Genomic DNA, 15,296 nt, shown 5'->3' with positions numbered 1-15,296 from the left:
AGCGTCCGACTTCAGCCAGGTCACGATCTTGCAGTCCGTGAGTTCGAGCCCCGCGTCAGGCTCTGGGCTGATGGCTCAGAGCCTGGAGCCAGTTTCCGATTCTGTGTCTCCCTCTCTCTCTGCCCCTCCCCCGTTCATGCTCTGTCACTCTCTGTCCCAAAAATAAATAAACGTTGAAAAAAAAATTTAAAAAAAAAAAAACAAAACTAGGGATGAAGGGATAAGATATACCACTGGTGATACTATGTTGGTTAGGCTCAGAATGGAACATGATATCCAGACCGGGACTCCCAATTTTAAGAAGGAAACAAAAATGGAAACCATATAGGGAGCAGTGGCAGTAATTAAAGTTTGGTATGGCACCTGGGTGGCTCAGTCAGTTAAGCATCCAACTCTTGATTTCAGCTCAGGTCATGATCTCATGGTCATGGGATGCCCAGCATAGAGCCTGCCTAAGATTCTCTCTCTCTCTCTCTCTCTCTCTCTCTCTCTCTCTCTCTCTCACATTCTCTCAGGGTGCCTGGGTGGTTTAGTAGGTTAAGCATCCGACTTCGGCTCAGGTCATGATCTTGCAGTCTGTGAATTCAAGCCCCACGTCAGGCTCTTGTGCTGACGGGTCAGAGCCTGGAGCCTGCTTCAGATTCTGTCTCCCTCTCTCCGCCCCTCCCCCGCTCATGCTCTCTCTCTCTCTCTCTCTCTCTCTCTCTCTCAAAAATAAATAAACATAAAAAAAATTTTTTTAAAGATTCTCTCTCTCTGTCTGTCCCTTCCCCCCCTTGTACTCTCTCTCTCAACACCCCCCGCCAAAAAAAAAGATTGGTTTGTATGGATAAACATTCTTTATGTTTTTGGGGGCACCTGGCTGGCTCACTCAGAAGAGCCCATGACCCTTGTTCTTAGGGTCATGGATTTGAGGCCCATGTTGGGTGTAGAGATTACTAAAACAAAAATAAATAAACTTAAAAAAATAAATTTTTTTTAATGTTTACATTTTGGAATTCAGGAAAAATCATGGGAACTATTTGAAATATAAAAGAGAATAATATATTGACTGACATGCAGTATTTATTATACTTGATTAAACTGACTTTAAACGTTTTGTAACATGAAACCACCATTACAACATACTTGTTTTAAACAACAACAACAGGGGCGCCTGGGTGGCGCAGTCGGTTAAGCCTCCGACTTCAGCCAGGTCACGATCTCGCGGCCTGTGAGTTCGAGCCCTGCGTCAGGCTCTGGGCTGATGGCTCAGAGCCTGGAGCCTGTTTCCGATTCTGTGTCTCCCTCTCTCTCTGCCCCTCCCCTGTTCATGCTCTGTCTCTCTCTGTCTCAAAAATAAATAAACGTTAAAAAAAAAATAAACAACAACAACAAAAATTAAAACTTGCTGACTCAGTTAACCCTTTATTTATTTGTTTATTTTTACTGAAACTTAAAGTATGTTGCATGCATCCATCAAACCACCCTATGAAATGCAAATTAACTCAACTTCTGTATTTCAGCATTTCCTGAATCACCTTAAGCCACTGAAGACAGCTAAAATATTTCCTTGATACTTTCCTAATTTGAAATTCCTAAAAATGATTGTGGATATGGGAAATAAGATGGTAACCTTACTTTAAAATCCATAATTTTGAACTTGCTACTCATAGGGGATAGTGTACTGACTTTTCCCCTACTTCCAAGAGAATCAAGACATACATACATGCATATGTGTGTGTCTACTCATATGTGTGTTACCATATTTCTTTCACTAGCCAGATAATGTATAACCTTAAAAAATAGCTAATCAAGCCATATTTTCCCAAAGTGGAAAAAAACACAAATGTCTATTAACTGATAAATAGATTTGTATTTTAAATGCAGTAAAAATCCATATAACGGAATATTATTTGGCCATAAAAAAGGAACGAAGTGCTGATACATGCTAAACATGGATGAGCCCTGAAAACATTATGCTAAGTGAAAGAAGCTAGACATAAAAGGCCATGTATTATATGATTCTAATTATGTGAAATATTCAGAATAGGAAACCCATAAAGACAGAAAGTAGATCAGTGGGTGCCAGGGGCTAAAGAGAGGGGGAAGAGGGAATGACTGTTAATAGGTACAAGGTTTCTTCTGAGAGTGATGAAAATGTTATGGAATTAGTGGTGATGGTTGTATAACTTTGTGAATATGTTAAAAACTACTGAATTGCACACTTTAATTTTTTAATGTTTATTTATATTTAAGAGAAAGAGAAAGAGAGAGTGAGAGTGAGTGTGTGTGTGTGTGTGTGTGTGTGTGTGTGCGCGCGCGCGGGAGGGGCAGAGAGACGGAGACAGAATCCAAAGCAGGCTCCAGGCTCTGAGCTGTCAGTACAGAGCCTGATATGGGGCTTGAACTCACAAGCTGTGAGATCATGACCTGAGCTGAAGTCAGATGCTTACCTGACTGAGCCACCCAGGCGCCCCTGAATTGTACACTTTAAAAGGTGACTTTTGGGGCGCCTGGGTGGCGCAGTCGGTTAAGCGTCCGACTTCAGCCAGGTCACGATCTTGCGGTCCGTGGGTTCGAGCCCCGCGTCAGGCTCTGGGCTGATGGCTCAGAGCCTGGAGCCTGTTTCCGATTCTGTGTCTCCCTCTCTCTCTGCCCCTCCCCCGTTCATGCTCTGTCTCTCTCTGTCCCAAAAATAAATAAAAAAAAAAAAAAACATTGAAAAAAAAAATAAAAGGTGACTTTTATGGTAAGTGAATTATATTGCAATGAATTTTTGAAAATAAAAAATATATTTAACCATGGGAACATGAAAAGTTCTAGTGATTTTTAAGCAAGTCACTGAATTTTTGATGAGTTTCAATATCCTCATGTCTAAAATGAGATGGTAGGACTAGATGCTCTCTTTAACCTTCTAGCTTTAAATACAATAATTCTATTTGGAATACAATTGATGTTGATAACTTGGGAATGTCTCACAGTTAAGAGTACTGTCTGTTGCAAACATTTCTCTTTAGAAATAAGGAGGAAATCCAACTCCTTGATAAAACCAAAGATGCCATCAGGATAAAAAGCAGAAGCGTGCAAACCAACGGAATTCAGTTGGCCAGTTCCTAATACTGTAAAATAGGCTTTATCTAAAACAAAAGTTTCCTCTCACTCAAAATAGGTACAGCTAAGCTACTTATGATTTCCACTCCATTTCCCATTATTTCTGTCATACTTTTGTAATCTTTCTGCTTTAGAACCTTCAAACCACTCAACTGCACCTACTGCTGTCAAACAGCAAATCCCCTCAGGGTTTGATACTCTGAATATGCAACCGGTTCAAGTAATCGAATGAAAATGTCAGACAACCCAAGCTGCAGAACCAGGATGATGGTCAACTGGATGGGACAAAGGACAACTGCAGAGATGTGACACAAAGAAGTTTCATGCTATTTCAACTGAAGAATGAAAAGGAAATAAAACCATAATTGATATATGGAAAGGCATCTAGTATTTCAACCAATTTCTCCTAGGCATATAATTCAAAACGCTAAATAAAATGTGAAACTCCCAAAGGCAAAGATAAGCATCACAGTAAATCACAGGAGTAGACAAATATATGATTTTGGGGCCTTGGACAAAGAAAACCCTTGTAGTTTTAACTGACTCTGCCCTAGCCACTCCTCAACCCACTCTACTCTCAATTGCTTTTTCAGTTAATGGCAACTGCATTCTTTTTTTTTTAATGTTTATTTATTTTTGAGAGAGAGAGAGAGGCAGAACATGAGTGGGGTAAGGGCAGGCTCCAGGCTCTGAGCTGTCAGCACAGAGCCTGACACAGGGCTTGAACCTATGAACTGCGAAACCATGACCTGAGCTGAAGTTGGACACTTAACCAGCTGAGCCACCCAGGTGCCCCATGCAACTGCATTCTTCATCACATCCCACATCAATCTGTTAGGAAATCCTGTTGGCTCCACCTTTAAAGTATATATAGAATTAGAACATTTCTCACCACCTCTACCATTACCAAGACACAATTTTCTCCTGCTTGAATTATTACGATGGCTTCCTAACTGGACTCTCAAACAATTCCCAATTTTGCTGCAAATACAATCTATTCTCAATAGCAAGTAAAGTGATTTTTTTTTTAATGAGAAAAGTGTCACCTTTTATTTCAAAATGTTTTGAAGATCTTCAATTTCATTTAGAGTAAAAGTCAGCCTTTATAGTAGCCCACAAGGCTTGATAAGATCTGGTTTCCCCTTTCCTTTCTGGCCACATGTTCTATTACCCACTCTGCTCCAGAGACACAGGACTATTTATACTTTGTCAAACTCAAGCCCCAGGGCCTTTGCACTTGCTATTTCCTCCTTATCTGCAGGGCTTTCTCTTTGTCCCTTTAAGCCTGTTAAAATGTCAGCTCCCTGACTCAGGTTCTGCCCCCAGTAGCTGCTCCATTTTTCTTCTTCTTTTCTTTTCTTTTTTCTTCTTTCCCTTTCCTTTCCTTTCCTTTTCTTCCATCCTTTATTTTTTAAAGTTTATTTATTTATTTTGGGAGAGGGAGTATGAGCAGAGGAGGGGCAGAGAGAGGGGCGGGGGGAGAGAGAATCCCAAGCAGGCTCCGTGCTGTGGAGCTCATTCCCAAGAACCATGAGACCATGACCTGAGCTGAAGTCAAGAGTTGGATGCCTAGTCTACTGAGCCACCTAGGTACCTCCTTGCTTCATTTTTCTTCATAATACTTAACTATCTTCTAAGAAACTGTATAAGTTACTTATTTCCTTTGCTTATGGTCTGCCTTTCTCCACTGAAATATAAACTGTGAGGGCAGATGTTTGTTTGTTTGTTTGTTTGTTTTACTTACTACTATATCCCACCACCTAGAAGAGCAGATGCTCACTACATGCAGATAGAACGAGTGTTGCATGAACTCACCAGTCTCACCCAGGTCCGTGCTCTGAAGAAATGTACGGCAGCGCTCCTTGTGCTCCTCAAGGGAACTTCTCTGCTTGTAGCTCCTTCCACAAAACTCACATTTATAGGGTTTCTCGACTATAAGGAGAGCACAAGGGGCACTCAGTGACCCTCACGGTTACAGAATAAATGATGTCTTGGGGTCCTATGCAAACTATCCTTTAGGAATGAGACTGCTGAGAGAAGCCAGGGTATTTGGATATTTTTGCATCTATACTACTTTTAAATTTAATAAACTAAAATCAGGTTATGGTCACATTAGAGTTTTCTTCGGAAGGACAGCCTCCTTTCACAAATGAAAGGATTTGGATATAATGACTATCGCTGAGCATGGTGTTTTGGCTCCAGATCCAATCTTGTTTCTTTAGGAAAATATATAGGGCCTTTTTATTCTTCAAGGAGGTTTGTGTGGCTTAAAAATGAAACAGAAAGAGATTCCTTATTTTGTGACATCCATCTGGCTTGTAAGTAAAGAATGCTGGGAGTTAGCCATTCAGCCAGTTGATGGCCTTTTCAGAGCATTGACATATTTGGATAAATTTAGCTTATCCTTGCCAAGTGGCTATAGTGAAATCTGGGCTAAATCAATAAAAACTGAGCTAACTGAAGATATTTTTGAATAATAGAAATAAGAATGAATTACAAAAATGACTTTATCTTAATTTCTGAGATAAAGCAAAATTTCCTCAACAATTCAAGCCACCTTTGTCCTCCCAACTCCTCCAAGTGCTTTATTGCTTAAAATATGTAAGTAATAATTTCAACTGTGCAGGGCTGGTTTTTCTGATTTGTGGATAAAGTGTACCCTAAGAATTTGTCAGAGTTTTAGGAACTGAGACTTTTATTTTTTAATCTTCTTGCTCTGTTTAAAACAGAGTCTTTGGGACATAAAGCACTAAACAATCCCTCTGGAATCCCAAATTAAAATGAACGCAGGTTTGCTAGGGCTAAAAATGTTTTAAGTGTTCTGCATAAATTGGGGTCCTGTAGAATCTATCTCAAAAATGACCACTGTATTTGGATCTTACTTGAAAAAAGCAATAGACAAGACTGTTCTAATTTTTTGGATTAAACTCATCTTTAATTCATTACTTTCAATGATGAGCTGTAAATGAAACCTTTCTTTTGCCACTTAATACCTCTCATGGTGGGTTTCGCTGGGGCTGATTTGTTTAATCCTTAGTCTCTGAATTGTGACCAGTTGTGGGTTTGGGGCTGGGTTTTAGTCAAAGCAGTACGTGGATTGACATAAAAACAAACCTTTTTTTTTTTTTTTCCAATTAAAAGTTTGCCAGATAACATCAAGAACATGAGGTCCCAAATTTGAAAATAAACTCAGTTTTAGTTTTTCTAGGAGGGAAATTCTAAATGTTGAAAAAAAAAATTATTATCTTGCTTGGTTAAAATAAAATGTGAAAACATTAAGATAGAACATAGTTATTTGTTTTTTTTTAATTCTGCTCATCTTCTAGAGATTAAAAATAAATAGGCTGATCAAGAAAAAAGTCAGGTTTAAGAAATTTACCCCATGTACACCTAAAACTAATACAATGTCACATTGTCAGTTATCCCAATTAAAAATTTTTTAGCCCAGAATGGCCAAAAGAAACCATCTGACAATTAATTACACTCAGTTTGCAAACTGTACATCATTTGCTTGTCCAGACTTCTGAATGAAAAGTGTGTGCATGTGTTTCTCAGGAAAATAATCTCTTAATAAAGTTTACTATAAGAAAATACCAATGACTATAATTTTTTCACAAAATTTTAAAAGGCATTTTTATAGGGCAGGCTCTTCCTGTCTGACTGTGTTGTTCTCTAAGGGAACAAGGATGGTGAGGAGATGATCATCTCCATTGAGCCAGACGGAGAGCAATTAATGCCTTAATGGAAGTGTAATTAGCCCTAGAGGTCTCTGCTGTTGTAACCCTTCAGAACTGGAATGACGGATTAAAACCTCCATACTTAACTCTTTCTAGTTTCCTCAATGGGCACTAAGAAACACAAATTTACTAGATATGGAATGCTCATTGCTCTCACTTACCAGAATGTGTCCTAAGGTGACCTGTGAGTGCGTCTCTTCTCTGGCATGCGTAGTTGCAGAGGTGACACTTAAAAGGTTTTTCCCCTGTGTGCAGTTTAATGTGGCGGAGGAGGTTACCTTTCTGAGTAAAAGATGCCCCACACTGATTACACTGGAATGGGCGTTCACCTTTAAAAAGGACAAAAAGGAGACTTCTGATCACCCAGCAAGTGGCAAAGCATATGCACAGATTAGACGCCTATGGCAAAAGCTCATCTTTTAGACAATATCTGTTCATATCATATTGGGATCAGCTGGGAACTATATTTCAAGGCAAGCATACAACTTACTTCTAGAATTTTCTCTGTAGAAGAGAAAAAGCATTCATCTAGTAAGGCTATTTTAGGTATCATCTTGTCTTGGATGGGGGGGGGTGGGGGGGTGGGGAGGGGGAGAAAGATAGCTCTAGAAGTGCTTTCTAGACGTAAATTTGTAACATTACTTAGCATTCTGTTTGAATATAATCTCAATCTGAAAAAAAGAATCACATACTCAAACTCTAATAAGGTATTGAGGGCCATAAATACCTCTTTTTTAAAATTTCATATCAAATGTCAGATGGAATCTATTGGGCTCAACGGGACTGTTGTGTTTGTATGCAGTTCTATAGACTGGCTGTTTATTTGTCTGAAGATAAAAATTTTAAACTGATAATAAAAACTATATCCTTTCATCTATCAAATTTGAACCCGATATAATAAGGAGGTCTGCTTTTCAAAAAGTTATGCAAAAATGTATGAAAGATGCTTAAGAAGCATATCACAAAATTCAACTCCTACTTATTAGCTGAAGAAAAATATTTGGCTGACCTAGAACACTGTGCTTACTATAGTGTTTTTATTCATGGCATATGCAATGTTTGCCAAATGCATAGTAAAGCAGGAATGAAAATCACTGGGTAAATGAAAATGCAGAGAGGGGGAGGTACATCAGTATTATAGCAAAAATCAATGAAAGTAATCAAAAGTCCCAAATTCCACCATTTCATTTCTCACATGGCTGCATTAGGACAGTTTTCAGAAGAATGGATGAAGGAAACTTATTTACCAGTATGGCTCCGCTTATGAACCATTAAGACATTGAAGCTAATGCAGGAGAGTCCACACACATCGCAGTTCATCTTGCCACTGGTTGGCCTGCTACTATCATACGAGACAACATGTCTTTCCAACTTAATGTTTTCATATTCATTATATTCTCTCGAAAAGCTGTATGGAATTTCAGGCTCTTCTGCATTTCCCATGGGCTCTGGCTTTAAAATATTCTCATCCCTTTCACTGTATTCATCTTTCACTTTCATTGAATCATCTGCAGGCAGGAAAATGCAAGGAATGAACAATGATTGTATTTGGAGCTATCAAAGCAGCTCAAAGAGAGAGACCCAATCAAATACCAAATGAAGTTAACATAATATTGTACATCTACAAAATAAGAAAGCACCATTAGGATGATCACTCATTATCTGAATTCAGAACCACAGTCAGAGGGAAACACACACACACACACACACACACACGTGACAATGACTTGCACCATCCAGAAAATGAGACAGAATACATTTAGCTGTCACTGCTCAAAGCGGCCATGAAAAAAACATTTTGAGCAACTCTTCTCCAGTACCGGGGGAGAAAAAAGGTTCTCAGATTTAGTACCTTTTTTGGTGGCTGCAGTTAAAAGGTAAGGTGATGGAGCTCTTTGGTTTCAAAAAGAAAATACTGTTTCAGTCCTTCAAATGCATTCAATTTAAGCCACTAAGAGTGAGAGTTGAATAGTTGTTATGGTTTTTCTGATTTTAAGCCATGCTTTGCCTCTTCCCCTTCCATGTATATGCACTGCTAAAAAGAGTCTTATCTCTCTGTTTCTCTTGGAACTGATAAAGAAACAACATTGAATATAGAGGAAGCTGGCACTACTAGTGAAATACTGTTGAGAAAGATAAAAGGAGAAGTAATTCTTTAACATAATCTTCTAAGGAGTCACTTTCATTGACACAGGTAAATAGAGCTCAACCTAAACAAGGGGAAAGGCACCTGTACCCATGTTAGGGAGGATGAAACTCAAGATCCTGGAACTATATAGAACTGGAGAGGAGAGGAGGGACTGGCCCAAAAGAACTTGCTAACCAGGCAGTCTCTTAAAAAGAGTTGCCACACTCTTGAGTTGAAGAGCATAAGAAGTGAAGAAAGCAAATATATGTAGTGACACTGATAACACCTAAATATTTGCCTGATATTAATCTTAATAAACATTTGCAAGGGACTTTTCATATATAAGATAAACTGCTTACTTTTCCCAACATTTGTTCTTAGAAATTGGAAGTTATGCTTCCTCATGAGGAATTATAAGTCAATGGAATTTTAGGGCTGGAAGGGAATTTAGGGATCATCTAATCCAACCCCCTTTTGTCCTTCAGATAAGGAAATCTGACACCAGAGATATTTTCAGTGATTTGTCCAAGGTTACACAGCCACTTAATAGCAGAGGTGTGATTAGAATGCTGAACGTGGATTTGACCTCACACACTAGATGTAGAAAGTCTAAGTGGCTTCTTACTAACATATTCCACTCTCTCATCAATGGTGAAGACATTAAAAACCAAAACACTCTGAAGAAAAGATATTTTAAAAAAACTGCATCCCTTCCAAAAAAACACCAGTGAGTGCAGAGCTCCTGTTGCCACACAGGAGGAAGTACAACTGCAGCTGTGCCTGGCTTGCTACCTTCAACTCGAGTTTCAATTTTCACTTCTATCAAGGTTACCTTTTATCTATATTAACTGTGTTTGCTTAATAGAGCAAGACAGGGCCTAACCACCAACCGAGGAGCCATTGCTGCAACACTGTTCCTCTGCTTCTCACCACAGTTCATGGTTCATAGCCTTTCACTCTTTGGTTAGAAGAGATGCAAGGCTATAGGATCAGTCCAACATTTTTCAAATTTGTCCATTCTGTACATCTGGGTCAGACATGAATCCATATCCATTTCCACATGGAAAGAGGTTCATTCCCTTCTTTCTCTGGATAGGTCTCGCCTGCTTTCAGATGGAATTGGTTTGCTCAAGTGGGTTTGCTTTTTAAAAAAAAATTTTTTTAAGAGAAGGATGCACCTGAGGCTTGTACCCTCCTCCCTTCCTCCATCACTCCAGCTGTGGGTGATATCCCACCAAAGCTTGAGTGCTCTTCAGTTTGCATGTAGGCGTTTAAAAGAACCTCAACGGAAAACTTCAGCTACTGAAAACCAAAAACAGCAGATAGGGGCCCGCAGAAAAAGATCCTTTTCATTTTGGTTATAAAATGTTAATATGAGCAAACTTGAGCCATTCCATGGTCAGTGACAATTAAAAACTAGGAAGATAAATGTGTTGGGTCTTTCTGAAAATGGCAGGACAAAAGAGAGTTGCTACTTCCCTCAGGACTTTGGCTTTAATGGGCTTGATCTAGAACTCAATACCACACCAACCTGGCCCGAGAGAAAAATCTTGCCTTTGGTCCCTTAGGATTTAGCTGTAGAACAAGGAAGATGGTATTTGAGACCCAGAGCCCTAAGGGAAAGCATAAGCGACTCATGGACAGAGTATTAGGGAAGTCCGTTGGACTTAATGGACCAAGAGTTCCTGGTACAGTTGTTGGTTTGCCTTGGAACTCGTTCTTTTCTTTTCTTTCCTTTCCTTTCCTTTCCTTTCCTTTCCTTTCCTTTCCTTTCCTTTCTTTCTTTCGTTCTTTCTTTTGAGAGAGAGAGAACACGCTGGGTAGGGGCAGAGAGACAGGATGAGAGAGAGAATCCCAAGCAGGTTCCACACTGTCAGTGCAGAGCCCGACACAGGGCTCAGTCTCATGAACCTGAGCCAAAATCAAGAGTCAGATGCTCAACCACTTTGAGCCACCCGGGCAGCCCAGGAGAGTTACTACTTTTAGATGAAAGACCTGAATGGCCTCTCTGCATGGTTACTGGGATCAACAATTCATCATGATTTACCATGTAAAGATACACAGAATTGAACATTAGAAAACATTAGTATCTAAGATATGAATGGGATTTCTGAGACATTATTGGGTTTAGAACCCAGCCTCCAAATACAGTCCACCAAAACGACTGGCACAGACACTTGTCTGCTCTACTGAAGAGATTCATTCCATCTCTTGGGAGGAAGATTTATTGCAGAAGAAAGGGGAGCATTCTGCTACTTAGTATCCTTTGAAAATATTAAAATCATGTCTAAAGTCAAACTTGTCTAAAATCAATCATGTTTAAAATCATCTTTGAACCCAAGCTTGCTTCTAATTTATGACTTTGTTATATTTCCAAATGGCATCTTCCTTCTTCCAGTTTCCAAGTCTTAAAAATGGAATCCTTTTCCTTTCAGTCTCCACATCAATTCAGTCTGCAAGACCTATAGATTCTATGTCCTCAGGCTCTCTGGATGCTAATTCCTCTTTTCCATTCGCAGTGCAATTTAGTTTAGCCTCTCATCCTCTTTCAATACTCCTTTTTAGACAAATTTACTACAAAGTATGCTATGCTTTCTGCCTGTATATTCTCAAAATTGATGTAAAATTGCCTCTAACTGGGTTTCCGCTTCCGTAATTCACTGAATCTACTCCCCTGAAGATCATCAATAATGTCCTGATTCCTAAATCCACTGGCCTTTTGTGTGCCATTCTCCCCAGCTTTTCTGTAGCCCTTGACACTATTGACCACCATTCATTCTTCTATACTATTTGTTCAGTGAAACCGTAACTTCTTTCCTTACCTTTCTGCTGTGTTTTTTTTCTAGCTCTTTTCCCTCCCTCTGCCTCATAAATATGGCCTATAATGTTGTTTTTTCTTCCCTCTACATCCCCTCCCCTGTGGCAATTTCATCTACTATTCAGGCTTCAACTAGTATTTTCTGTGATTAACTCCCAAATATATATATCTCCAGGTGTAATCTTTCTCCCCCCTTTCAGTCCTCTAATCTATAAGGCCTCCTAAGTATCTTTCCAGTTACTTAGGCTAGACTCCTTACAGACATCTTTCCTTCCTCTTGTTTGTATCCCACATTTAATCATCCCTTGGTTCTATTTTTGTATCCTCTCTCCAGTTCTGTTTCTCCTCCCCACTATTGTGCATTCCTAGTATCCTGAATCTCAGGCACTTAATGCTCTCCACTTTGTTCTCCTTGCCTCCTTTCTCTCTTCTTTCCAGTTCATCCTATACACTACCACCACACTCTTCTTCCTCAACTATAGCTCTGGTCATATCATGGCCACGTGAAAATTCTTCAATACTATACTGCCAACAAAATAAAGTCCAAACTCAGAAAGAATTTAAAGGGGCTTTCAGTATCTGGCTCCACCCCGTCTTTGTAATGTTGATTTTGAATACTCAGATATCTTTAACCAAACTAAACAACTTCTAAGTATTCTTGCTTTTATTATTTCCACTGCTTACATACAAGATCTTTCCCTAATGTTGTCATGGGTGGGTCCAAATCCTACAGATCCTTTAAAGCCAAAACTAGTACGCCATCTCCCCCCTGACACACACACACACACACACACACACACACACACACACACACTGATCCTCACCCCACTCCCAGCTGCAAAATAATCTGTTCCTTCTTTCTATGAATTATTTATAAATTTACTTCATCTCCCATGTGGTCATGTAAGCTATCTGAGGTCAGAAGTTACACAGGTTTGTTTTTTTTAACTCAGTATCCCCTGTGACACTGCTTAACTTGTATCTGTTGATACAAGACTGTGTGGTTTTAACATAGAAATTTTGGGGGTCTACTAATTTGATGTGGAGACTGGAAATATGCATTAAAAATATGCTCCGTAGGTAAATCTTTTTTTAAAAGTTAATTTATTTTTTATTTTGAGAGAGAGAGAGTGCATGTGCAGCCCAACATGGGGTTCCATCTCATGAACAGGTCAGATCATGACCTAAGCCAAAATCAAAAGTCTGACGCCCAACCGACTGAGCCACCCAGGTGCCCCAGTAAATATCATCATCATCATTATTATTATGATTATTATTTGAGAGAGAGAGAGAGAGAGAGAGAGAGAGAGAGCACCCACAAGATGGGGAGAGGGGCAGAGGGAAAGAGAGAATCTGAAGCAGGCTCCACACTCATCTTGGAGCCTGATGCAGGGTTTGATCCCATAACCCTGGGATCATGACCTGAGCTGAAATTGAGTCTAACGCTTAACCGACTGAATCACCCAGGTGCCCCTAGCTCTTTGGGTAGTAGATCTTGTATACAATGGAGTTTGAGAACTGCCACTCTCTAGTTTGACACAGTATTCTGCATAAAGTACATACATAATAAATACTTAGTACATGAATATACCACTGCATTAGCCTCCTAAATGGCCCACAGTATATGTGACCTCTATTTTATACTATATCTTATTTCCAGGTTAATCAACCTGTAGCACTAAAAATCTTTTTCAAAAACTTTCTATGATTTCATTCTACTTCTAGAACAAAGTCTAAACTCCTTAGCAAGACCATCAAGGGCCTATCCAGAACCTGCCCTGAGCCTTCCCAATCATCTCATTTCTCACTAGTCCTCTTGGAATCAACACTTTTTCTAGACTAGAGCCTTGCTACTCAAAATGAAGTCCTTGTATCAGCAGTTCCAGCATCCCCAGGGAGCTTATTAGAAATGCAGACTCTCAGGTCTCACCCCAGACTTACTGGATCAAAATTTGCATTTTAACAAAATCCTCAAGGATTCCTATGCACATTAAAGTTTGAGAAGTATAGCAGCAATCTAATTGCAGTTTTCCAAGCCTCTTCTCTAGTCTTTTCCATACCTAACATGCCCTTCTCTGACATCAACGTTCGATTCAAACTTCCAGATGCTATTTAAATGCCATTTCTTCCATGCAGTCTTCCTTGATACTCTAAAGTAGAAAAAAATTCTCTTGTTTCTGTGCTTTCTCATATACCTACCTCACTCTCCCTTATATTTAGCATATCACTAAGCCTGTACAGATTCACCTTAATATAGGTGATATATTCATAAAGTGTTGCATGTAAAACCAATAATATTGTTCCACTGATTTAAATTATACATCCAGAGATGTTTCTCTTCATTTTTCTATGATTTTCAGTTGTCAGTAACTGGCAACATGTGAACTGTTAGTGAAAGCAGAAAATCTTTAAAAAAATTTTTTTAATGTTTATTTATTTTTGAGAGAGAGAGACAGAGAGAGAGAGAGAGAGAGAGAGGAGGGGCAGAGAGAGAGGGAGACACAGAATTCAAAGCAGGGTCCAGGCTCTAAGCTGTCAGCACAGAACCTGATGCGGGTTCTGAATCTATGAACTGCGAGATCATGACCTGAGCCAAAGTTGGATGCTTAACCAACTGAGCCACTCAGGGGCCCCTAAAAGTAGAAAATATTAAAGATCTGGCAAGAAATACTTAAATATAGTGAAGAACTGTCCAACAATATCCGAAAGGTTTTGTAAAGTGAATAAACCTTTTGTAATGTGAATAATTTCATATCTTACTTTTGTAAATTCCAGCTTCCTATCATATGTATCAGGTTTCTTAGACACACAACTTAAATTGCCACTTAAAATACTATCAAGGGGCGCCTGGGTGGCTCAGTCGGTTGAGCGCCTGAATTTGGCTCAGGTCATAATCTCACAGCTCTGTGGGTTCGAGCCCCACATCGGGCTCTGTGCTGACGGCTCAGGGCCTGGAGCCTGCTTCAGATTCTGTGTCTCCTTCTCTCTGCCCCTAACCCACTTGCATTCTGTCTCTGTCTCTCTCAAAAATGAATAAACATTTAAAAAAATTTAAAAAAATAAAATACTATCAAGAATCTTCACAGGCACTAGCAATATTTTATTTCTTAATTCAGGTGGTGGGTCCATGGATTATTGTTTTGTAGTTATTCTTTCAACTATACATGTAATTATATTTGCCTTTCTGTGTGTATGATATATTTCATAGTAAAAAATGTTAAAGGCTTCCTGAGTAAATTTTTTATAAGTGAACTTGTGGAGAAGAGAACATACCAAACCACAAATTGCTGATAAAGGTAATTGCTTAACATTCCCAGAGGGGGGAAAAATATGTCTAAATTGAATCTAACCCATAGAAAATTAGATTAAACTGAACTTCTTCCTAAAGGAGCTACTCTGGGGTACAATTGCTCCCATCTTTGTCTATGTTATGGAGGCCTCTTAGGAAGATGACATACACTAACACACACACACACACACACACACACACACACACACACACACCGCACACACACACACA

The 15,296-nt window shown here is 39.3% G+C and overlaps 1 protein-coding gene across 2 annotated transcripts in view; it reads right to left on the bottom strand.

Annotated features, from left to right (window-relative positions):
- Window positions 1-15,296, bottom strand: part of IKZF3 (IKAROS family zinc finger 3) — a 90,596-nt gene that overhangs the window by 19,729 nt on the left and 55,571 nt on the right. For both annotated transcript variants that reach the window (XM_047845720.1, XM_047845721.1), the window contains exons 4-6: window positions 8,078-8,338; window positions 6,992-7,159; window positions 4,909-5,025 (exon numbers count right to left, since the gene is read on the bottom strand). In XM_047845720.1, the coding sequence (XP_047701676.1) occupies window positions 4,909-5,025; window positions 6,992-7,159; window positions 8,078-8,338 (546 nt within the window). The remainder of the gene's footprint in view (window positions 1-4,908; window positions 5,026-6,991; window positions 7,160-8,077; window positions 8,339-15,296) is intronic.

This window comes from Prionailurus viverrinus, unplaced genomic scaffold, assembly GCF_022837055.1.
Source record: "Prionailurus viverrinus isolate Anna unplaced genomic scaffold, UM_Priviv_1.0 scaffold_35, whole genome shotgun sequence".
NCBI classification, from domain to species: Eukaryota; Metazoa; Chordata; class Mammalia; order Carnivora; family Felidae; genus Prionailurus; species Prionailurus viverrinus.
This window is presented reverse-complemented; position numbering and strand designations above follow the sequence as displayed.